Genomic DNA, 25,104 nt, shown 5'->3' with positions numbered 1-25,104 from the left:
CATGTTTTTGAACTCCAGGACAGCGCACGTTAAATCCAATAATGTCAGTGGAGACCCTAAACTGTCGATGAATGACTGAAGGATGGGCCGGCCGAGCGGAGTGGAAAAACCTGCTGAAATATGTTTAACTATAGATTCTAATAATGCTGTCTGAATGAAGGCCTTGATCGTCTCTAACTCATTACGCGTCTCTTCCCCTGTCAGCTGCTGCAGGATGTTCAGGCATCTGAGGGCCAGGTGGTGGTTCTGGAGAGTCGGGTCCGTGGGAGCCCTCCACTGCAGGTCAGATGGTTCCGGCAGGGGGAGGAGATCCTAGATTCCCCTGATTTTCGTATCCTCCAGAAAAGTGAGACGGTCCTCTCAGCCCATTTACTGTATTTTACCTTTATATGATAATGTTTGATCACTGGTCCAAGCTTATAACCACTTCCTGTTTCTCTTCTTTCCAAAACCTGATCTGAATCCGAATCAGAGCCTCGATCTGCAGCGGAATCGGGTATGTCGCAGTTCTCTCTCCCCTGTTTCCTCCTTCCTCCGAGTCGGTTAATTTAATTAACCAGATTATTAACCACATCTGCAAACTCAGATTTGTGACTTCATTGTTATCTGGAAGCTTTTTTCCTCTTTTACGACACTCGCAGATTCAGAGTGTCTCTGATCTTTATCACGTCCTCCAACAGCCTTTAAGAGTCTCTGGGAAAGTCTGAGAACCAGCCAACAAAACCAACAAAACACACGCACGAGGCCGTAGATAAACAACAGCAGATGCACGCTAACTTATGTCAGCGTGTTTCCACCTGTGTGACTACAGGTGTGAGTCACTCAGACACAGACGCCGCCCCTCCCTGAAGGTCTGAGGACGAGCGTCTGAACGTTCGGTCCCCGCTCGCTGTCTGTCTGTCAGGCTGGGAGCCGTGATTCACCAGTCTGCTGAACCGGTCCATCATCGCTGCCGTTGTGTCAATAACTCATCTCCCTGTCATCTGCTGCCGCCATTACAACTCATTGGCGTGCCAGCGCGTCTCGCTACACCTGCACACGTGGAATCACAAGCGGGTTGCATTATTAAAGGTGTGCTGATGGCGGCTCCTTTGTTATTTAGAGGAGATCTGCACCTTGGTGATAGCTGAGGCCTTTCCAGAGGACGGAGGTCTGTTCTGCTGCACCGTGTCCAACCCGTATGGGTCCAAGAACAGCACGGCGCATCTCGCCGTCACCGCAGGTGAGTCACACGGCAACCCGGGTCGTTTGCACCTTCGGTTTCTACTGTGACGTTGTACAGAAAGAGTCAGACAGCCTCAGGGACGACTTCTGCTGCGCACATCTGCAGTCCCCCCGGTGTTGGAATGTTCGGTCAACCTGTCGGGGAGTGTCCATGGAGACAGTCCTGACGATTTACAGGTGTCAAAAGAAGCAAAACAAATAAAAACGAGCGAATGAATCAAGTGTGAAGACTCACGTGTGCGCGTTCGCTAGGGGACAGTGTCCCGTTGTGTTCTTCAATGTAGACCCTGTGGAAGGTGTGAAGGTGTGATGTCATGTTTCCCAAACAGTTGTGTGTGTGCTGAAGGACTTCCTGCACGGCTGAAACTATCGCAACAGTGACTAGAACCATCTGTGTTTGTGTGTGTGTGTGTGTGTGTGGGGGGGATCTCTTGAACTATGTGGGGGCCAGAGTCAAAACTAAATATTTAAAGTCCAACGTTTTCCAATTTTCTTGTGTTTGTCTCTGGTCCCAGCCGAGGACTCATCCAGTAATGGCCTGTCTGGGGGAAACTCGGGGATTGAGGATGTGGCGGCATTCCCTCCCCCTCCACCCCCCACAGAGATCAGCCTACTGGAGCTTCCTCCCAAGGTTCATCCCGCAGCCGAAGCGTTCCATATCAGGGAGCTTGAGGTCTGGCCCAGCGTGTCGTGCCTGCCTCCCGTACAGATGGACCCGGTGGTGGGACACACAGATGGGGGAAATGGGTCCTTCGTCGCTGACCAACCGACAGGACCCGAAAGCCCGCCTAAAGAAACCACACCTACACAGCCCCCGCTTCCACCTCCTCCTCCGCCTCCACCTCTACCACCATTTGACCCGATGACAGATGAGAAAAGTCCCACCCAGATGGCACCAGACTCTCCTCCCTCCCTAGGCAAGCTGTCTCCTTCCCCTGGGAAAGATGCTCCTCCACTGCCTACAAAGCCCAAACCAAAACTGTGAGTACTCAACAGGTCCCTTTGTGTCTGTGGCCGGGGGGGGGATAGGTTCACCACCAGGGAGGGCTTAGAGGCCCGTCTGAGGCCCAGTGGAAGTGATAGTGTGGAAGGGTGAGGGAGGTGAATCCCAGAACAAAAGCATTCCCGCTGCTTTTATGCTGTATCAGTGCAGCATCATGTTTACCACAGTGAGTTTGCTGGCTGCTGCCCGTCTGCAGCTGTAAACAGACACGTGTGGGGTTTGCTCGATGGCTCCAATTGTGTCCTCCTGACACCAGGCTGCCTGTCCAGGCCAGGACAGGGCACATCATAAAGAGAGACAAGCGTTGTTTTAGATATAAACGAAGGGGAAGCCTGCATTTATGGTCCGCCTTCACATCCCGGGGGCATCTAGTTTAGTCCCACATTCCAAAAAAGCCTCTGGGATCCAGAAGTCAAGAAATAAAATTTTAGTATTAAAGGACATGCAGATCATTATAATGGCTCAACTCAACAAGCCTGAACTTTGTGAACCAAATTGTTCTGTGGAGTTATGAGCCTCAACCATTTGGTCAGTGATGTCAGAATAAACGTTCTCATCATAAAAGACCCATTTATAGATTTATTTAAGGTAATATCTCAACCCCAGGTTGACGCTAAAGTGTTCCAGGAAGAATGATTACTTATATTGAGTTAAGAATCTCACTTTGGCAGCTAAAAGCAGAACACTTCCAAACACTTTTGGTATGAGGATTTCATTCTTCTCCTTTTTTTATGCTTGTTAAAACTGTTGTCATGCAGAACAGAAGCTGGCTCGTATAGACCCCGTCCATGGTGGGCTGCTGATGAGTAGGACAGGCTGCTTTAAAGTTCATTCTAACCTCATAAAACGTTGGTTTTTTTTCAGTGCACAGCCCATTTCCACGACCTGCTTGCAAGATTAGATTGATGGATGCTCCAGGATGACAGTGTATAACTGGAAATAAATAGTATTCAGAGTTAAAAACTAGAGAGCGGAGAGAAAATGACAGGTAAACACTGGACGGCGAGAGTGATGCTCTGGTTTTGAGGTGACTGGCGCCACATGAAGCCTCATTAATCAAACTGTGCAAGCAAACAGAGACAGAAGCAGATGGCAGAAATGGCCAAGTGCACCATTTTGGGTTACTTTCATGCCAACGGCGCACGCTGTCACTGCGATCAAGGCTGAGACAGCTGTGAAACTCGTTGTTTCTTCACCTTCACGTTGGCAGGAGTTGTTTTTTCCCTCCACCAGTCGTGTGAACCATCACTAAAATCCCTGTTAAATAATAAAGATGCGACCACAGAGCAGATCAAAAGTCCCCGCAACATGAGAAAGATGCACTGCGAGGCTGCTTGAATGATTCTAGATACAGAAGAATCCGCCTGGGACAATCCCGTCACCTCTTCTCTTGTGGTTTTTCCGCAGAAAGATTACGAGAGAGCTGTTTTCCCACAGAAATCGTTTGTGGTTGGATGAAAGTCGTCTGATTCTCTGCTGGCACGTGTTGGAGTGAATAATGAAGGGGGGGGGCATTTTTGGGTTAAAGGACTGAGCTAACGTTCTGTAAATGAAGAATGCATGTTAGTTGGTGTAGAACTTGCGATCCTTGGATGAAGAGATTGGGAACAGATGCACGCTGAGCCCTGCACTACAACTGCAGACAAGCGCTGCCATTGTAGATTTAAATAGCACCAGATGCATCGTCGTAGGCTTGAGTTGAGCGTTTCTTCGGATACGCACGTCGTCGCGTTTACTGCCCGAACGACATGAATACGATGTGAGAAGCTTCCTCTTTAATCCATCCCACCTTGTTTCTCCTTTTTAAATCCGCAATTACGCCGTAAAAACCTCCAGCCTGTCGTTGCGGGAAGGTTGCAGCTATCTCAGGTAACGCGGTGCAGAGCATGACCCACTCCTGAACTGAAATCCCTGAACTTATCTTTGAGTTATGATTGTCCTGTTCCTTTGTTGAAACACTATAAATCCAAGAGGCAGAGTGGAAACTCTGACTCCCAAAAAGGTCGATATTTTTAGAAGGCAATTTGATGAAATAGCAGATCGAGTTTTATTATCTCAGTAAGCTGTTCAGATATGTCTAGACGTTAAGAATTGATGCGATTTATTTGAAAGTCTTGAGTTTCTGTGCGTTAGGTTTTCACTCACAACTGAAAGTATGGAGCGGCAGGTTTTTATGTGTTTATAGCTATTGGAAAGATGTGACCGTGTTCGCAAATCTAAAATAAATCATCTTAAATCGCTGGGAAAACATGCTGGGAGCTTGTGTAAGAGATGATTTTTGCTTCAATAACAGTGAGCTGATGAGATGGAGGAAGTCGGTGTGTGACTTGGCAGACTGGAGGGTCTGCAGGAGACCTGAGCTGCGAAAACAGTCCTACTGTTTTTATTTCTGCACCCAAGGAAGAGAGAGGGAGAGAGAGCTCGGTATTTCGGTTTGATGCCCAGCATTGATGTCAGATGACAGGATAAGAATGAAAGGAAATTCTCCAGGGAGAGGCTTTATGGCGAGCTGGATTAGAACCAAGTCCCAGGAGAGGATCGACCAGAACAAACAGAGCAGCACCCTTGCACTGATTGTTTATGTGGAAGTCAAGGTTTATAGAAGAATTTAATCATTACAAAATCCACCCAAATGCACCGTAATACCACCTGAACGCAGCCTTGAAGGCGCGACCTTGAGTGTTTCCAGTTATAAATGACAAAAGCGTTGTGCATATTTATAGGTTTTCTTTTATGAGTTGCAGAAAAATGCTGCATATCCGACCAGCTATGTTCGATCCGACGCGCCCTCGTAATGTGCACATTTTCCGTGTTGGCCGGCTCCCAACCTCCCATGAGCACCGCGTGTTATTGGACTAGAGGTCGTTTTTGAGCCCAGTGCTCCCCACCATGATAGAGCGTCGTCATCTGGAGCTCGGCTGTGCCTGCGTATGTCCCCCACATGTTTGCGAGTGTGCGTCCATGGATGAGGTGTTGAGGTTACCGCTGCAGCGTGCTGGTGAGCGTGAGCGTGAGCGTGCACGGAGAAAGAGCGGAGAAAGAGCGGAGAAAGAGCACCTTCAGCCGACGAGGACAGCTCAAAGTCAGGGAATGAAAGTCTCCAAGTTACGTTTCACCACGCCAAATAGTGGTAGAAGATCCTTGTGGCTAATTCTTTATAGCTTTATTGAAAGCAACAATTCCAGGACGTCTGAGGACAAAATGGGTGGACGAGCATCTCCGTGTTAATTGGCAGCTCAGTTTTTAGACGGTAAATACTTTGTGTGCGAAGTGTAAAGACCCTTTGAAGCTCAACCTTCCTGCAAATTCTCCTCCTTAGTGATTAACTGATGAGTCTTTATAGGCCAGGACAGGCTCCTGACTAACCCCCATCCCTCTCACTGCTACACTGTATCTCCGCTCCTCCTCCAGTCAGTCAAGCACTCAAGCTGCTGTTTCCTCATCAGACATCAGGAAATGACAAACGTGTTTTTAATTACAGCACTTTTATGCAGCATTAAATCTCAATGTTCACTGTTGTTGTGCATCCAGACAGTTGAGAGCTCAGTGGCCACCGAATGAAGAGCTAAAAACCTCCGATGACCTTCTTTATAATGTATTACAGGACAATTGTCAGCCACCATGTGGTCATGGGGGTACTGGGGTCTCTCCCAGCAGCCACTGGGGGAGAGACAGGAATACCAGTTGTGTGGATCAGGAAGCTTTATATTAATCATGATTTGAAATTAAAAAACCATCAAGGGAAACTTTTTTACATTTGTATTTGGTGGAGCATGATCCCCGCCTACTGTCATGGTGGTTTTTAATGGAACTCTATTATTTTTTAATCATTCAAGACAGATTTTAATGCAAACATTGAGATTAAGTTAGTAATTGCGGCACTGCAGAGTGTTGGGAAAAGGAGCCTCCGTGGAGTTTCTTCTTGCATGGTGGAGGCATCAACAGCAGCAGGGGGAGCTGCTCAGGGCAGGGGGGTCTTTTCAGGACCCTTTATTTCCACCTCTTGTTCGCTCTTTATGATTAAAGTGAGTTAGAAGAACCCACGCCACAGGAGCTGGGAACAGTCGGTCTGTTTAGCCCCCACCCTGCGCACGAGTGACGCAGCAACGAAGATAAAGGAAGGCCCCATCCACCCCAATGTGGCCCGCCTTGCGTGCCAGCTGACCTGGTGCGTTTCAGCCCAAGTCTGCTGACATAATTGCACTTTTGCTCAGAGTAAATGATTTCTGCAGCCGTTCCAAACCTCTTTAACCCCACCGAGGCTGTCGTCAGGACAACAGCAGGCAAACTGAAGGCAACAAACTGCTCTCTGCCAACAATTCAAACGCCTCCCCGGATGTGTGTGTGAGTGAGAGAGAGAGAGAGAGAGAGAGAGAGAGAGAGAGAGAGAGAGAGAGAGAGAGAGAGAGAGAGAGAAATGGGGATTTCGAATGTAGCGGCGGCTGCTCCGGTCTTTTGCTTGATCCTGCTGTACATTAAATCTAAAGCAGGATCTACATCATTCCCATGTTGTAATGCTGAGCAAGGAGCTCCAGCTGCCAGGACGGGTCACATAACTGCGCAGTGACTCAGAGCTTCCTCTCGGCAGTGTGTTTGTGTTTACGAGGTGCAAGTCATGAACTCTCTAATGAAGTATTAACAATCACTTTCTTGTCGAGGTGTTGCTTGTGGTTTGGGAATGCACATTAAAGACCTACATTCGGTTCTGGCCACAGAACTGGGAACTTTGCTGGTAGTTCATCATCATCATCATCCAATGTCGAAGGGTGGCCACACACTAAAAAAGGCTGAGTGTGGAGCAGTGCCCTAATACAGTTTGGGAGACACAGAGAGGGGATTTTGATCATCTGGCAAATGGAGAATAGACAAAAACAAAAAGTGATTTGGAAATGAGAGAAACAGGGGGAAAAAAACAACTCTAAATGAAGTCAGCTAATTTCAAATGGGTGTCCAGAGTCGGAGATGGGCAGTCCTTAAAAGGACATGGGAGACACAGGATTGGCTGAGACTCCGGTACAACATGGCCCTGATTGGTGGGACGGGGCTTGAATGACCCGCATGGAATGGTGAAACATTCCAAATAAGGAAGAGAGTTGTGGGAGCTGACCTTCATAACGCAGGCAGAGGGCTGGAGGAGCGAGAAGGGAGCGAGGGATCAGGGTGTATGATCGGAAAAAAACAGACCGCTGGGAGCCTTCCAGAGAGAGAAGAACATTCATACTGAGAACTTCCACCCCAACTTCCTCTGGCCACAGCGCGATTCGAGAGAGAATTATTGATCTTTACAAAAATAAAGAGCCGCTCTGCCTCAGTTACACAGATGTTGGTTCAGTCGTACGTGGAAGTGTGTGAAGGCGTTTTCAAGGGGCCCAATGACGCGCTTCGATCGCCTCGTGACCTCCGCCGGTGGTGCGAGACAAATCTGGTTTTGTAACAATTTTATGTCCCTCATTCAACATGTAGTCTCGGGGGTGTGACAACACACTCACGCACACTGTGAGGCCAGAGCGAGGCGATTCGCAGCGACTCACGGCCGAGGATCAGTGAGTCAGACCCCCAGCGAACAGCTGCCTGACCTCGACTCTCAGCATCACGGATTCCAGGCCTCCAGCCTCCCATCAACCTGCTGTGATTCATCAGCCGCCTGGAAAACACACACACAGGGTCTAAAAATAGAGCCATTACACGCAAAAATAGAAACGATGGATTCCCCAAAAAAGGGCGATTATTTAATCGCAGAAAAACGGAGGTTTCTCTCATTGAGAAAGGGAGCAGGCTGCTGTTTCAGGGAAACCAGAGCCGTGTTGGGAGTGTCCACACACTGGCTGGTACGGTTGCTCTTCCCAGTCCTCAAACTGGTCCACAGGGCCAATAACGTGTCACAGGAAACCATTATTGTTCCTGATGCTCAACATATAGATAATAGTCACAGAGGCCCAGATAAGGTGTCTGAGGACTCACAGTTCAGCGGCTGTGGATATTATTTCCACAAATGGAAGTTTCAAATGTTGCCTCACAATGGACACAATTAATTTTGTGTCACCTGAAACTGTGAGAATTCCTCAGATAATTGCTCCTTTTTATAGATCCCTCGTCCAGAGAATAAAGGCTCAAGACAAATTGATGCCTGTAAAAAAAGAAGAAGAAGAAATAAAGCAGAGAAATTGTGGTAGAAATGAGGGAGTACCAGTCATGGGGAAGAAAGTGTGAAAGTAAATTCTTGTCATTCTGCTCCATGAAGCCTCATTTGCTGTTTGTCTTTCATTTTGATCTTTGTTGTTTTTGTGTATTTCAAATTTTTTTTAAAAACTCCGCCAAAACTGAATGAACTCAGTTGTCGACCACACATTACGGCTGATAAAACTTTAGTGTCCATATACGTGAAAATGTGTTTTAGCTTTATTTTACGGGGACTTGTGTTCAGCAAACATGAGAGGGGAGCTATGCTTTTATTCTGAAAGGCAGTGTTTATTGTGAAGAGGAGGAGCTCAGACGACTGACTCAGGCAGTCAGAGCGAGCGAGCATGTCACTGTCTGGCCTCTCTGCTCTATAAATGCTTGTCACACCTGGAAGGACAGCAGTGCAACGGGCTTTACGTTCCTGCAGGGAAACTATCAGCTGCTGCTCAACAACCCTGAAGGTAAAACTTGTCTCTTCCTGTCGGCCCACAGCTCAAACTTCTAACTTTCTTCTGCTTGTTTGCTTCATCTGTTCATGGGGTAGTTTTTTTTAATTTCTCGCGTGTCGTTTAAATCGGCTGTGAGAGGGATCCTCCTGATCTGCAAGGCCCTGAAAAAGGTAGAAGAGGCTGTCCTGAAAAAGAGAGGAGAAGAAGAAGCATCACTGTTGTTTCTGGCTAATGAGGAGCGACTGTTTTTGTGGTGTTGTTGGGTTATTTGCAGAGCTCCTCGCTGGAGTCAGCTGGATTAGTTAACACCATACAGACTGTTGGGTTACACAGCGTCACAGCCAGCCCCCCCCCCACTCCCCTTCGCTCCTGCTGTTAATCCCATCTGATGGGGATGTCTTGCCCACTTCAATCCTGAGAAGAATGTCTTCAGCATTCTTGCCATGGAGGGGTGGGGTGTGTGTGTGTGTGTGTGTGTGTGTGTGTGTGTGTGGTGGTGGTGGGGGGCTGAGTTGGACAGAGAGAAGGAGGCCTGATTGAGGAGAGCCCTCTTCACCTCCGCTTGATCTGAAACACAAGCCCAGAGAGAGAAAGCAGGGAAATAAGAGAGGGAGAAAGGAAGAAAGAAAAAGTAGGGCAGGGAGAAAGTGGGTGAGCTCGGATGAGGGAAAACTCTCAGTTTCTGTGTTTTAAAGAGCGGGGGGGAAGGAAAACAGTCTGGTTCTGTTTTATGTGGTGTGTGCAATTAGAGGAGTGGGGGTACCCGTGGAAGAGAGGGGCCGAATATAAGTTATGGACAAGTGAACAAAAGCCCAGAGAGAAGCTGCAGGAGAATAAAAGGCTGGCTGTGTGTGTGTGTGTGTGTGTGTGTGTGTGTGTGTGTGTCCAGGAGAGAGAGAGCATAGTGTGCAGCAACAGGCTGTTCTTGGGAAGAATATATAGAAAAATCTCCTGCTGGTATAGATTTCTCTCCAGATAATGGAGGAGGAAGAGGAGGAACTATAATGTTGCAATTCTCTCATGCTGACTGTTCTTGTTCTTGGTAAACGGTGAGCAACTCCGGCCATATCCATCATGCCACAGCTAAATCAGCACTAACTGGTTTCCAGCTGGTCTTACTCATGATGCATCAGAGTCAGGGGAGCATCACGCAAGCTCTCGCTCTCTCACACAAACACACACACATACATTTTTATTACCTATTTGGAAATCATATTTTACAAATGGAAACTTGGTGCACTTACTTGACAGCAGGCGTTAGCGGGAGCAAACACACAGAGGTGTAATGTAAACACAATAAACCAGAGCATCCAGTAGAACCTCAATATCTTTTCTCTAATCTCGCCTAAAGAACCTTCAGGAAAGCGAGCCTGTTCTGATCCTCTGGTGTTGTTGTTTTGAGGGGGAACGCTCTCTTTGCAGCACATGTCCCCTCCACTGGTTCCTGTAGCCCCTGTTGGCTGCAGCTGGATGCTATCATAAAAAATGACTCCATCTGTTACAGAAAAGAGTTGAAAGGAGGACGGCGGCGGATGAAACGTGCCGATGGCTCCCATCATGAGAGTCAGGGGACCTGAGCATGAAGCTCCTCACGCACCGTGGTCATTCCTGCATTATTATGGATGTTAAAGACGTCCCTGATGGTAGATGACTAAGAACCCACTGGCCTGCAAAAGACAATTTCACTTTAGTTGCTGTCAGACTCTGACTCTTCAAGGCAGTTTTCCATTCAAAAATGGGACACGGTTCTTTATTATCCTGCATTTATGCTCCTTCAAAGAATTTAAAGACAGGATCCAGCCCAAGGAAGGTATTTTTGTTTAAGGAAAAAGGAGGAAAGTTTAAATGTTTTGCCTCCTTAAGCCACAAAATCATCACGGCAATAAAGAGACAGAGACAGGCGGGCTGGAGCTGGAGTTAAGTGGGCCAGTTGAGACACGGAGCTCATTCACAGAGGGACATTAGCCTCCCAGTCCAGCTTCTCTTCAAAGACAGACAAAAGAAGAGAGAGAGACGCAGAGCAGTACTGCTTCTGCAGCCATTTGTGGTGCAGGTCAGGGTTTGGGATCAAACAGCCATTATCAACGTGTGTGTGTGTGTTTTGGGAGACACACTTTGTGGTTAAGGCGGTCTGGAGTGCTGGAGGGGTCTCAGTGACCCTGATGGCTTCTTGTACGGTCCCCGAAATGGGCGATAAAACCCGGGCGACCGCACGCGATCCGAACTGACCTTTTCAAGCAACGTCTCATGTCCACGCAGGAGGAACCAACGAGCCAGTTTAATGAGCAATCTGTTTAGCTGCACCTTGAATGCCAGTGCACTTTAAACACTCATGACCACAGCCTTGAGGACGCCACTGGATGATACCACAAAGAGTTGCATTTTCCTGCTGAAGGGTTTCACTTTCTTCGTCGCTGATGTCAGTTTCATGTGGACGTCATCCTCCCAACTCCCGCTAATACGTTTTCCAAGCCTCATTTCCACCTCCAGTGCTTATCTTCGGTGTCCACAACCCGCTCGAAAAAGCTGCAGAGGTCTCTCGGAGAGAGCCGGGGCGTCTGGACGAACGGGGATGAGACCGCGAGGAAATGAAGCGTGTTTCCTCTCTACTGGAGCAGACGGCCACAGAGCTCCTGAGAACACAGCCAAAAAAGGAATCAAACTGCTGCGGAGCGCTGCAGGCCCCGCTAGCGGCCAAACGATTCCAGCTTTTCAGTGAGATCCCAACAGGCGTTTGGGAGAACGTAAAGGTAACTGTGCACGGACGAGGTCGTGTTGGATCTGTCGCGTGCTGCTGCACTTCCAGGGAATCCTGGGAGGTTGTTGGAACGACCCTGTCTGTGGGAGGTTGTGAGTTAGGAGGAAGCGCGGAGCGACTGGCTGAGATCTCCTAATCTGGTTTCTGTTGGTGGGTTTGATATCAGCGTCAGCTTTGAGAAATACTCCCTGGAGTTGTTTGTAAAAGTTGGGGTGAGGCTAAAGGGGGGAGGAGGGGGATCCCTGCATTCTTAAAGATGAAAAATAGCCCGAAAACTCCAGTTATTATTAACATCTGGAAACGATTTAGGCATGCGAAAGTCGTCTCGGTAGACCTCCTGACAGCAAGCAGCGCTGGGATGGAGCGCACATTGTGAGCATGCTTCTCATGACGAGTTCATCGCTCACGCAGAGTCAGAGCTGAAGGTTCCCTCCCAAACCAGGTCTGCTCCTCCATCTTAAAAACAAAAACCCCGTCTGAGGTTACAAACCTCTCGCAGTTGAAAAGAGAGAGAGATGGGATGAAATACGTCTGAAACAAACAAAAGAGAACTATGCCTCACGGTCAGGCCGCAGCCCTCACACAGTGACCACATGTCTGACGGTGCCGGGCTAAGCCCCGCCCACCCCCTCCGCTACATCATCCTCCGCCTCTGCACATTTGTTTAAACTGCTGCGCTGCTGAAAATGGACACACAGCTTATCTCCTCTTTGACACACTTGACGCACTGTCAACAGGCTGGCATCTCAGTAAGCCTGAGTTGGACGCTGCGGCCTGATAACAGCCTGATAATCAGCTTCTGTCGCCGGTTTCTGCGGTTTCCTTCCCAGAACTCACACAACAATCTGTCGCCGCCGCGCCAGTCTTCAAGAGAGCAGCAGGGTTAGAAGGTCATTCGTTCAGTGGCATATCCAGCCTCCTTTGTTAGCGTGGAACTGTGTGTCTTTGGCTCCAGATGGTGTGGGGGCGGCGCCACGTCGCCCATCGGACTCCCCGTTCTGGTTGTTGACGGTGCTTCTGTTTTGCAGGAGCCCGTTCCAGCTGAAACAGCTGCAGGACCAGGTTCTACTGGAACAGCAGGAAGGAGACGACTGCCAGGAAGTCCCACCTCCACCTCTGCAACCACCCGAGGAAGTGCCCCCACCTGCTCCGCCGTCTCCGCCCCTGCCTCCTCCCCCGTCCTTCCAGGAGTTAGAGAGCAACACCACCATGCAGGCCAGCACCTTCAACTACGCCAGGCCCAAGCAGTTCATCGCCGCTCAGAGTCCCGGCGGGGCCGCTTACGTCACCCAGTCGTCCGGCTCATCGGGGTCCAGCCTGTCCTCCCCCCTGTCTCCCCCCACCCCTCACAAGCCCTTCAGCAGGGTCACTATGCCCACCTTCAGCAAGGCCGGGAGTGTGGAGTCTCCGAGCTCTCCGTCCTTCCCGCCTCCTCCTCCACCCTTCCTCAGCCCCATTAACTCATCCTCTCTGTCGGGCCCTGCCCAAGACTTCCCACCCCCTCCCCCGCCCCCGCCCCCACCGGTCTGCTCATCCCCAGCCCGCTCAGACATGTCCTCTCCATTTTCCCCTGTCCCCCCATCTCCAGCCTCCAGCTTCCTGGCTTCAGTGTTGCCCTCCACCCCCCCCTCACCTACAGTCAACGCTCTGGGCCTCCCAAAAGGCAACGGCACGGTGTAAGTTCCCCCGCACACCCACCTGCACCACGTAACAAACAACGTAGACGCTTTAGTTGGTGTCGGACTGTCACTGGCTGGAGAAATCCTCACCAAAATGGCCGCCGGTTTGATCCGCTGCTGTTTGGGTTTCTCGCTTTAAACCTTGTGATGATAAAAATCTGCTGTTGTGAAGAACTCTCTTCTAATGGCGGCCCCACGGGGAGATTTATTTACTTTGGGCTCCCCTCCATGAAGGATGCTCCACCGTCCTCTCATGGCTGGTCATTTTTCATCTCTGCCCCCCCTTCCCCCACCCCTCTTATCCTGGCATTCCTACTGCACTGGTGAGAGATAAGACACTCCTGGAACGCTCATATTGGACGTGACCCGATAAGGATGGGGGTGTTCGAGCCACAGAGGAAAGAGGAGTCCTGAGATAGCGCACGTGCTGACATGCGCTTCTGCTTTGTCTCCTCAGCAAAGCGTTCCCCAAGAAGTCCTCGGTCACCAAGACCCCTCGCACCGTCTCCGATTCGGACATTCAAGGAACCAAGGATGCTGTCATCCAGGACCTGGAGAGGAAGCTGCGCTTCAAAGAGGAGCGCATCAGCAACGGCCAGCAGGTGTGTGCGCACGTTTGCCTGAGAGCTCCACAACTAAAACAGAACCCTGCAGCAATGCGGTTGAACTACTCGGTCCCCATAACTGTATTTAAACGTATGTTTTCTGACCCAACGCCTCATTTCCATGTATAACCTGCTCCCCGTATCAGCTCAAAGCCAACATTAACACTATACGAGCGCGCTGGTGTGGTGCTGTGCGCACTAACCCCGCTCAACCATATTAATCCTGCTTCCAGAGGCTAACCTATGAGGAGAAGATGGCGCGTAGACTGCTGGGGGCTGACAACGCTGCCACAGTCTTAAACACACAGGACACAGAGGAGGAGCCCGTCACACAGGTAAAGTGGCTCATCAGATCCACACACCTGGAGGGGGAGTAACATGCCCGCACCAGCAGTGTTTTTAACACTAATCCCACTGTTGCGTGTCTGATTTGTGTTCGGTCCTCCGATTCCGTGTCATTCCGATCCCATGACTGTTGGATTTCCTTTGTACCAGGTTGAATATTAACATCGGCGTCTGTAAACACGGGCTGGTTATGAAAGCGGAGCATAAACACTGTAAAGTCCTGCAGAGCCCGCCATAAAAAGCGATGTTTACCCAAACTGGTGGAAGCCAGCGTTGCTGTAAACACGCTGGGCTCCACCATAATAAAGCAGCATGGAAGTGGCAGACCTAAATACACGCCTGATTCTTCATGCACTGCTTGGATATAATCAATGGACTGTCTGCAACATTCAAACCCCCCAGTTATTTGTAGACACATCTGGGGAGGCTGGCTGAGTTCAGGTGTCCTCTTGTGCTGGTAGATGAACTTTTCTGACTTAGTAGCCAGTATCGGGCTATAAATGAGCCTTGTTTGTGGGTATGAAGCCAGGTTTAGAAACGAAATCTGGTGCACGTAGCTCTGGTAAATGAGTGACAACGAGATGCTGCCTGTAGGGGCGCTGTAGCTTCAGGAACCATTGTGATGTTGTGGCACTAGATATTGAATCAACACTGATCTAGTGGATAGAAAACAATTATGCTTGATGCTCAATACCACCACAACGTGCACTATTTTATCTCCCAACAGGAAGAGAAGGACCGGGAAAGTTTCCCTCAGAAGGTTTTTCCTCTCTTTCTCCTTCATTCTGTGTAAAATGTCATTGAATAAAGCTGCCGTGGCGTGTTGACATCGATCGGAGCAGGAACAGAAGCGGGATTCAGCTGTTAATGGCACACAAAAGATAGCAACAGGAATGTGTCTTCTGGTCGCCATGGTTACATATTGACAGTGTTTCTAACCCACCAGTGACTGAATCGATGCAGTTAACGAAGCATGTCGGCGCTTGTTCCTAACGGGGCACTGGTTTTCACCCATGGTGCACTGTGTTTGCTCTGCAGCGCACGTTTCAGGGTCACTACGTTACAGATCCGGACCGCAGGAGCCTGACTATGATTACAGGATGTCCTTCCTGTCCCCGATCGTGTTCGTGCCTATAAAAATAATGTGCATGTAGATGAGAATAGAGACAATTTAAGCCGCAGGCTCCAGCATTTGACAAGTCCTAATTGTTGCTGCAGAGTCTTTATCCGTGCAACGTGTCACCAGAGCTGCAGATGTTCAGCAGAACAGCTGTCAGACTGAAGGAAAGAGGAGTGGCTCCTCTGGGCACTGGGAGACGGATAAGCTGAGATAAAGCTGCCACTGTGACAATGAAGACGGGTTAATCAGGGATTTTCTTCACTTCCTCCACTAATTCAACATGTCTGTCACATGTCTGTTACGCATTTCTCTAAATCACACAAACCAGTGAGTTACACGCCCCCCAGCCTCTCTGTCTGAGTCTCTTCTTGTTCTGTTGTCCTGTAGGAATACAAAGTCTCCAGCTTCGAGCAGCGGCTCATCAGTGAAATCGAGTTCCGTTTGGAGCGTTCCCCGGTAGAAGAATCGGACGACGACGTGCAGCACGACGAAGACTCTGCAGGACGGGGCGCGGCGCTGTCCTTCGATCGGAAGCTGAAGCACTACAAAGTCTTCGAGGGCATGCCGGTGACCTTCTCTTGCAAGGTCAACGGAGACCCGAAACCGAAGGTAGGGGGGGGCGACGCGTCACTCCGGCCCCTGTCGTCTGCACCCATTTTAACATCACAGTTGAATCAAAGGTCGTCTGATGTCACAGGTTTACTGGTTCAAGGACGGCAAACAGATCTCCAAGAGGAGCGAGCACTACAGGATCAGCCGAGACGCCGACGGGACCTGTTCTCTGCACACCGTGGCGGCCTCGTTGGACGACGATGGCAACTACACCATCATGGCGAGCAACCCTGAGGTGAGCTGACAAGTGCTCACTACCCATAATCTGTTGATCGTTTTAAGGCTATATCGTCTTGTCACTCTCACGCTAAAGATGTATGAAGGTCAAACATTTGTCTCCAGACACGTCTTATATGTCCTCCCCTCTTCTGGTTGCGTGATGGAGCATCAGCGCCTCCTAATCCTCCCTTCTGTCTCAGGGCCGGGTGAGCTGCACCGGCAGGATGATGGTCCAGGCCGTGAACCAGCGCGGCCGCAGCAAGCGCTCCGTGCCGGGACACATGCGCAGGTGACTGCCTGGGGAACAATCTGCCGGCGGGGGAGGGGGGGGGCACATCTGCACGCCACCTGCACTCGCTTGGGCTCCCGCGTGGTTCCCGTTTAAAGCTGTTGCTGTTGTTTACGCAAACACGTGTTGCGCGCTGAATCACCACCGCCGGTGCTTTGTTGATCTGTGTGTTCAGGAACACCTGTTTTCTGTTTCCCATCGGTCTCTAATGACCTCGTTTATACAGCGGGAACAGAAAGAGCCCAGATCACAAGCGCCACGCCTGTAATCTGCTCTGTGCGTGAAGGGATAGAGTGAGATCAGGATCACAATCAGCGTCTCTTTCTTCTCTCTTCCTGGTGATGCCACAGGGCTGAGAGACGTCAGACAGCGGACCTGCGGGTCAAAAGGTTCATGGGGCTGGAGAAAGAACGGAGCGGGAAATACCAGACGCAACTGTTCACGTGTTGTCCGTGAAATCGTAGTTTAAAGGGAAAAAAGTAACAGAGAATCCGATGTTCCTCCTCCCTCCGCCAGGCCCAGGTCCAGGTCCAGAGACAGCGGCGATGAAAACGACAACATCCAAGAGCGTCACTTCCGCCCCCACTTCCTGCAGGCGCCCGGTGACCTCATCGTCCAGGAGGGTCGCCTGTGCCGGATGGACTGCAAGGTAAACCGGTGCACGGGCGAGCGGGGTTGACGAAGGAAGGTCAATGCGCGTCATTGATTAACAAAGTGGTGAAGTTCACGCTTTCAGCGCTTGTGATTAGTGAGGCGTCAGGTTGCCGCCGGTTACAGATTCACAGGAGAAGTCAGCGGGATGTGCTTGGTCAACTGGAAGAGATTAATGCAGCAATGGAAAGTTACCGAGTGCTCTTCCTTTGTGCATCACATGCTTCACCCATACAATCCTGTACTTTTAAATTATATTAGATTATATTTAATCATAGCAGATAAAGCTGCATAGCTTAGGTCTTCTTTTAGGGCAAGTTCATTCCTGAAGTGCATTTATCCTGTAGGTGAGCTGAGTCATGCTCCTCCTGATCCTATTCTTTGATTCAAATGGAAAACGGCCACACTAAAGAGAATATTTTAATCACAGTAATAGAGAAAACCATCTGAGCTCCACCCTTTAATCCAGACTGCATTACTTTCAAAGGAGCCTCCGTGTCTGCTCTGCCAGACATTCCCCACTCTGCGTTCCAACTCCTTTGAGGAATACAAAAAAGAGACAAACCCAGCAGAGACGAGATGTCTCATCACATCTTTGCACTCGCAGCGTCTCACGCACAGGAATAGAAGAAATCGGAGGTCTCGCGCCACCTGGATTAAGAGAGATGAGGCTGTTTTTATTCTTTTAATCTTCCTTGTCATCACCTCACCACTCTCAAAAACAGCTTTCAAAACTGCTCCCAGACAGACAACTCTGCCTTTTAGAGAAACCGAGAGCCTTCAAAGCTCTAATATCAGGGATATTTACAGCAAATATTTATTCCGACTTTATTTGTGGCAAAGTTTTTCCGAGTGGAAAATGTTGCCACTTCTTAAAATAGCACCGGGGTCTTTCCAGAACGATTTGTCCCTTGTGACTCGTGATATTTGCACCACAGACTGTTACATCACCGTGGATTTACTCCCAAAACAGCGTTTCACTCACATCATGAGTAAAATCGAACCTTTTCCTGCTTGCAGGTGAGCGGCCTGCCCACCCCCGACCTCATCTGGCAGCTGAACGGTCAGACCATCCGCCCCGACTCCGCCCATAAGATGCTGGTGAGGGAAAACGGCGTGCACTCGTTGGTCATCGAGCCCGTGACCAGCCGCGACGCCGGCATCTACACCTGCATCGCCAGCAACCGGGCCGGCCAGAACTCCTTCAACCTGGAACTGATAGTTGCAGGTAGCTCTTCAGCCCGATTTGAGTTTCCATGAGCTGGAGGAGAGAAACCAGTCAGTCACGCGCTCTCCCCCACAGCCAAGGAGATGCACAAGGTGCCCACGTTCCTCGAGAAACTGCAGAACACCAGCGTGGCCGAGGGTCATCCTGTGCGGCTGGAGTGTCGCGTCTCGGGGGTTCCCTACCCACAAATCTTCTGGAAAAGAGAGAACGAGTCCCTGACGCAAAACACAGACCGAATCAGGTGAGCGATTGTCGCTTTGCCGCGTCTGAACGCTCCGGTTTACAACTCCAATCACAATGGGCCTTTTATTTCCCAGCATGCACCAGGACAACTGCGGCTACCTGTGCATGATCATCCAACCAGCTCTAAAGGAAGATGCTGGCTGGTACACGGTGTCGGCCAAGAATGAAGCCGGCATTGTCTCCAGCACTGCGCGTCTCGACATCCACAGTGAGTCTGGACACACACTCAAACCTCTATCCTTGTGAGGACCTTCCCAGACATAACACACCCCTCAGAGAACTTTCCCTCACAACCATCACAACTCATCCTAATTCTAACCTTCAAATCACATCTCAACCCTCAACCTTCCATCCTCAGCTCAGTGGCAGCAGCCTAACCTCCCCAAACCGAGGAAGGTGCGTCCCTCCACCAGCCGCTACGCCGCCCTGACAGAAAAAGGCCTGGACGTGAAGGCAGCCTTCTTCCCAGACTCCAGCCCACTGCAACCCGGCGGCCTGGTGGAAAGCGACGACCTGTAAACGTGGCGGAGATGCCCGAGGGTCGCAGCGTTGCCGTGCCTTCCCCCTAAACACCCCCCCCCCACGACCGCTGTCCAGCACAGCAACACTGAGACAAATAAAAAAAGAAAAGAAAGGTGACTCCATCACAGAACTGCAGACACAGAACTAGTGGGAGGGCGGGCGGACCGAGCTGGTACATCTGCGGTTTTCATGTTTTTACAGTACGACACATTTACAGAATTTGCTTGATTCTTCTCAACTGGACCTGGAAGGTGATTGGAGTGTTTATGGAGGTGAATTGTACAGTTGTCGGTGCCTCTCGTGCCTCGCAGCAACCACGCAACACAAACAGCCTCTGCACGGCCGTCAGACATCCGGATCTGCCCAAAGATCCGGCTCGGAGCAGCTTTGAAACGGGCCCGTTCGGCGGATATCTAAAGAATGCGGTTAGCTCAGAGGTCAGAGGAAAGGCCGGGCCTTGCAAACATGACATTTACTGGGGTTTTTTAAGTAAAATAATGAGTTTGGGGTGTAAAAAAACAAGAAACTGGAAGGAGCTGTGAAGTGGGCGCTGGTGGATGAAGCAGGTTCTGTGACGGGTGTGTGTGAGAGGGATGCCGGTGACGTAGCCGCTGTGGAGACGGCAGAACCTTTTAGGTCATTTTAAGGATTTCTTTCTCCGTCTTATTTTAAAGTGTGAGTTGAGACGTTGTCGCCCAGAGATCGGGTTTCTCTGCACGCGTCTCCGTTTTGATTTTTTTATGAAATCCCTCCCAACAACCTCGACATAAATTATAGCACAGCCTTTTTGTTCACCGATGACGCAATCTTTCTGTATCATAAAGTTTTATATTTACTGCCTTAAATCACCTTTAGGATTTATATAAACACAACTGCTTTGCATGATCATTTTGGACACTTGTAGAGTGCCAAACAACCTTTTTCCGGAGCGTTCTGGTGTATGAAACGCACTTAAATGGATGGTATATTTATATCTGCTATTTCCATCACATCTGTCTGAACACAGACGTCTTTCTGCCGACAGTTACAGTCTTTGCACATTTCTATGCCGACCGTTGCCTGTATATGGAATGTTCTGCTATTATTTTAGGTAATGAAAGTTAATAAAAGTCTAACTGAAGCCACGGTGTGAGGTCTTTTTCACCGATGCGCAGCATCTCGGTGTAAATATCGGTTTTGCTGCAGATATTAAATGCACCATGAATACAAAAACGTAACGTATGAACTATTGAAGCTGGATTTCTGCCATTGAAACCCCAAATTTTGCCTGATAATGTGGCGTCATGACAACCTTCTGCAGATTCCTAAAGTTTCTCCATCGACGATGAACTGTGCTGCCCTTACAAATGTAATGAAAGCTAAAACCGTGCCAACAGTATAACTTGTAATTATAATTCTTTTTGTCTGGCTGCACTCTGGGACGGCCACTTTATAGAGTAGAGCGAGAAGGACACGAGCAGAATGAATTAGAACTATTTTCACCTCTGTTGATGAGTCACCAAACCTGCTTAGTGGTAAAAGCGAGAGGACACGCAAGTCCAATAAAAACCCCCAACAACAGAAAGCAAATGCTGAGAGCAAGGTAAAACTTTGAGAACACAAATTTAGGTCACACCTGCACAAAGCAAGGACCGTACTCAAGACCATTTTGAACAGGACCTGAATGCAGCACGACTCTCACCTTCGGCCCCGTCCGTCCACGCTGCAGGTCCACAGCTGTAATCAGACACTCAAAACATTCCCAGAGCTAAAAATACTCCCCTCCCATCTCCACTACCTCTAATTTCCTCCAGCTGCAGCCCGACATGCCTGGCCCTCGGACAGGCCCCTCCAGAGGTGGGCTCAGGAGGGGAAACATGGCTCGCTGTGAGGGGGGTCTCCCGTGGGAGGTGGCGGGGGGACAGAAATCCGGAGCGGACGCTTTACAGTCACGGAAAAAGAGACGCCAACCATCAAAGTTCAACCTACTGATTGAATTTGGGACCTCGGGCACCAAAGTGTGAGCTGAGCCAGACACTATGGAGTCAACACACACACACACACACACACACACACACACACACACACACACACAGAGGACAGAATGACTCAGCACAAAGCAGCGAGACAGGGATCACTTTATGAGGCGGTTACACAGAGTCGTCGTCATTTGGAGCCAGTTTTCTCCCGATGTTGATGGTCATCAAGTTTTCCTACTAAAAATGTCACATTCACATAAAAAAGGCAGCCTCCAGCTGTTGCCAGTGTTGTGGACCTACATGGCCAGCTGCAGTCCTCCGTCCACCACCAGCACCTGTCCTGTGATATAAGGTGACTCTAAAAGGAAAAGGACGGCTTGGGCGACATCCTCTGGCTCGCCGAATCTCCCGAGCGGGATGGAAGGCGCCCCGTCAGCGTCCTTCATCCCAGCAGTCATGTTGGTGCGGATGAAACCTGGAAAGGGCGACGAGGACGTGATGAAGGTCAGACAGAGGGCCGTTGGGCTGAGAACACGCAGTAGATGCGAGGTCGTGTCGTACCCGGAGCCACCAGGTTCACTCTGATGTGGCGCGAAGCGACTTCTTTAGCCAAAGACCGCGTGAAGCCTTCCAGACCAGATTTACTGGCGCTGTACGCACACTGGCCGGCGTTCCCCTTCAGACCCACAACAGAGCCTGTAAACAACACAGCATGATGGATGTGTTGGAGTATAGAACTGCCACAAACTCAGTGATAAACAGCACTGATCACATCTGTGCTGGGTTTGATCGCTCACTGGCAGCTAATGAGATGGAGAGCTGCTATTATTCATCGTGGCGTTATTCACCACTGAGGTGATGACGTCACGCTTGTGAGGTGAAAACTCGTCGTGCCAGCGGATCATTTGCTGTGTGAGGTCAAGTATCGAATCAAATCAAATCAATTCTGTTTATTTTACGAAGGCCTGGGTAGGATTCAGTCAGCGAATGGATGAGACTTTAAATATAAATATCATGTTCAGGTTTAAAGTAAAACAAATGTATTAATATAATGATATTAAGTTGGCACATACAGTGAATTTTAGCACTTTTACAATAATACGTATCCAAACATTATGAAATACTAAACTTTTTCGGAGCGGAGAAAACCAGTAAAAGACAACAGTGCCACCTAGTGTATGACTGCACACATAACATTAATTCCGGAGGTGCCGCGAGTCAGTGGCTGTCTTTGAATTTGATAAATAAAAAATAGATAATGAATATCTGCACCTATATTAACAATGGCAGCTCCCTCAGTGCGCAACATGCTGCGCAGCGCCGCCCTGCAGGTCAGCATGGTGCCCAGCAAGTTGGTGTGAAGCAGCGCCACCATCTCCTCCTGCTTAGTCCTCAGTAATAAAGCATCCCTGAACACACACACACACACACACACACACACACACACACACACACACACACACACACACAGGTCAAGTCTTTCACTGTGCATCAATCAATCAATCTTTATTTATATAGCGTCTGTTACAATCAAAATTGCATTTAGGTGCTTTACAGAATCCCAGGGTTAGCAGGGTTAACAAGCAACAGTGGCAAGAAAAAACTCCCCTCTAACAGGAAGAAACCTTGAGGAGGACCAGACAATATATGTGAAACAGCATCCGCAGAGATGCTCACCTGTTGATTCCAGCTGCGTTCACAAGGTAAGAGATGTTTCCAGAGGTCTTCTGGATGGTTTCAAAGGTTTTCTGCACCTCCTCCTCTTTGGAGACGTCGCAGCTGAGAGCAATATGGTCTTCTAGGAGTCAGACGCAGAATGTCTGAGAGAATAACTCATTTAAAGCGTTTTACTTTAGCCAAGAGCGAAAATGAAGTTATGACAATGGAGTTGTGCAGCAGCCGTGCAAACTCTCTGTTTTGACTTTTAAACTCGATTGGCACAGCAGTAAATCAAATCAAATCTTTCTAAGCATCCACAAATCGAGTTTTCCCAACCAAAGACTTAATAAAGGGGGAAAATGTCATTTCTGCACTTGCCTCCGTGCAGAGAGGCCACAGCGGTGCGGGCTGCGTCTTTATTCCTAGAGACGACGGCCAGCCTGCAGCCCCTCTGAGCCAGCAGGTGGGACACAGCCCTCCCGATGCCCCTGGAGCCCCCACACACCACGGCCAGCCTGGACATGACGCTGCCCGGAGAACTTATAATATCGCGAGAAATCACGTGGCTAACGTGGGCTAACCTGTAGGTTGATACAATATAATGTAAAATTGCTGCATACTTCACACGTACGCATTTTACATCAACACGATCGAGAACGTTTGATGAGCAATAAATACGTAGCTTACAGCTAAAAAAATCTCATGACCGCCAAGTTTTGGGTCATTTTGATTGTTAGCACTAGCAGTTGCACGTATAAACAACAATGAATGCATAGTGACGTCTCCCGGAATTACTCCATCATTTACCTTGATAATGTGTCGATCCGTCAGATAAACGTGACCCTCTTTAAAGAAAACATAGCCTAATAATGCCCCGAGTTCCCCACGATCAAAGGTTCGTGGACGGCGCCATGTTTGTTTTCGCTTCTGTGCGTGTGATCTGTGATTTGCCAGCAGGTGGCGCTGTGGCGCCAAACATGTCATTGAATCTGACATCGCTGATGTGCATAACCTGCTCACTGGAAAAGCTCATTGCTTAATAATTACACCCATTTGTCTTTCTATTATTGGTCCCCTGGGAAACATCGGCCACCACATCGGCTGCCAGTAAATTGGGTGATGTTGAAGGTGGCTGGGGGGGGGGGGGGGGGGGGGGGGGGGGGGTGTCTTACTCCTGGACAGACCATCACACTAGTTCTTTCTGCAGCATCGACCTAATCAGACTCCACCTGCGCTTAATGTGGGATGCTGGATAACAAACACAGGCTGCAGCACCAACACCAGCCCGTGTTTCATAATTTGCTTAATCTGTTCTAATCCTGAACCAGAATGTTGGTTAATAAGCCGAGTTAGAGAGCGAAATCAGACTTGATCTGTATTCAGATCACCTTCCCAAACACTAGGATTGTTATCCTCTTTCACACTTCACAGAGCTAATGATATATGTCAACCCTGCTGTGCTAACATGCACACTGAAAAACTCAAGAAAAAGGTAAGAAATGTCTCTATAATCCTCAACACGCACGTCCATCAGGCTCCTATATGTATAAAATCATGTACTGCACACATTAAGTGCTCTCATGTATCTTCTGCATAGTAATAATTATCATCTAGTATAATAACGGAGCATCTTCTCTGCCTTTGAATGTTTCAGAGTAGAAATCCCGCCTCAGCGTACAGATTCAAGATTCAAGAGTACTTTATTGATCCCTTTAGGGGGTGTCCATCAGGGAAATTAGATGTGATCTAAATTAGATGTGGCCAGTATCTGGATATTTACTGGCACCGGTCAACACTGTCCTCTGAAATTGTGTCTAATGTCATAAAAAGTGTCCCTCGTACTCCTGTTTTTGATGAGGAAAAGAAAAATACAAATTCTACACATTACAAACTAAAACTGCTGCATTTTTCTGCTCATTTTCTAATTTAAAACTATTTTTTCATTAAAGAACAATAAAACTATGAACAGTTGAAAAAGAAATTTGGGAAACATTAACTTCACAAATGAGAACATTACTTGGAAAGTCTATAAGGATATGAGATTAAACACACTATTATTTCAATTATTTTCTGTCCAATTATGTATATACACGTTTGCATGAATATAATTATATGCTACATTTTCAGCTACTATATTATTGTCCTGGTCAATTATCAGATTCAATATTTATATGTTTTGTTTTGAAATCAGATTGTCTGAATTTTAAAAATTCTGCTTTGAAAAGCTATATCTATCTATATATACAGTATATATAGATATAGATATATATAGCTATATAGATATATATAGCTATATATATATTTGGAGCATCTGCTGGTCTTTGGAGCGAACAGAATTAAGGGTGGTAGAAATATAGGGA

General features: G+C 48.7%; 2 protein-coding genes across 4 annotated transcripts in view; one reads left to right on the top strand and one right to left on the bottom strand.

Moving 5' to 3' along the window:
- Positions 1 to 20,247, top strand: part of palld (palladin, cytoskeletal associated protein) — a 39,190-nt gene extending 18,943 nt beyond the window's left edge. For 2 of the 3 annotated variants that reach the window (XM_057037822.1, XM_057037824.1), the window contains 15 exons: positions 205 to 346; positions 473 to 496; positions 1,103 to 1,222; positions 1,740 to 2,205; positions 12,643 to 13,290; positions 13,751 to 13,895; positions 14,132 to 14,233; positions 15,751 to 15,972; positions 16,061 to 16,210; positions 16,395 to 16,483; positions 17,000 to 17,132; positions 18,155 to 18,362; positions 18,438 to 18,603; positions 18,680 to 18,813; positions 18,964 to 20,247. In XM_057037822.1, coding sequence (XP_056893802.1) covers positions 205 to 346; positions 473 to 496; positions 1,103 to 1,222; positions 1,740 to 2,205; positions 12,643 to 13,290; positions 13,751 to 13,895; positions 14,132 to 14,233; positions 15,751 to 15,972; positions 16,061 to 16,210; positions 16,395 to 16,483; positions 17,000 to 17,132; positions 18,155 to 18,362; positions 18,438 to 18,603; positions 18,680 to 18,813; positions 18,964 to 19,124 — 2,910 coding nt within the window. In that variant the 3' untranslated portion in view covers positions 19,125 to 20,247. The remainder of the gene's footprint in view (positions 1 to 204; positions 347 to 472; positions 497 to 1,102; positions 1,223 to 1,739; positions 2,206 to 12,642; positions 13,291 to 13,750; positions 13,896 to 14,131; positions 14,234 to 15,750; positions 15,973 to 16,060; positions 16,211 to 16,394; positions 16,484 to 16,999; positions 17,133 to 18,154; positions 18,363 to 18,437; positions 18,604 to 18,679; positions 18,814 to 18,963) is intronic. The other variant, XM_057037823.1, reaches the window with a different exon arrangement.
- Positions 20,248 to 21,224: 977 nt separating this feature from the next.
- On the bottom strand, positions 21,225 to 23,702 carry cbr4 (carbonyl reductase 4). Its single transcript, XM_057037825.1, has 6 exons — positions 23,552 to 23,702; positions 23,123 to 23,325; positions 22,763 to 22,883; positions 22,358 to 22,494; positions 21,647 to 21,781; positions 21,225 to 21,560 (listed from the first exon to the last, which is right to left on the bottom strand). The coding sequence occupies exons 2-6, from the start codon at positions 23,265 to 23,267 to the stop codon at positions 21,382 to 21,384; spliced, it is 717 nt and encodes a 238-aa protein (XP_056893805.1). The 5' UTR covers positions 23,268 to 23,325; positions 23,552 to 23,702; the 3' UTR covers positions 21,225 to 21,381.
- Between the last annotated feature and the right edge of the window lie 1,402 nt (positions 23,703 to 25,104).

This window comes from Takifugu flavidus, chromosome 7, assembly GCF_003711565.1.
Source record: "Takifugu flavidus isolate HTHZ2018 chromosome 7, ASM371156v2, whole genome shotgun sequence".
Classification (NCBI taxonomy): Eukaryota; Metazoa; Chordata; class Actinopteri; order Tetraodontiformes; family Tetraodontidae; genus Takifugu; species Takifugu flavidus.
Note: the sequence above shows the minus strand (reverse complement) of the source record. Positions and strands in the feature narration are given on the sequence as shown.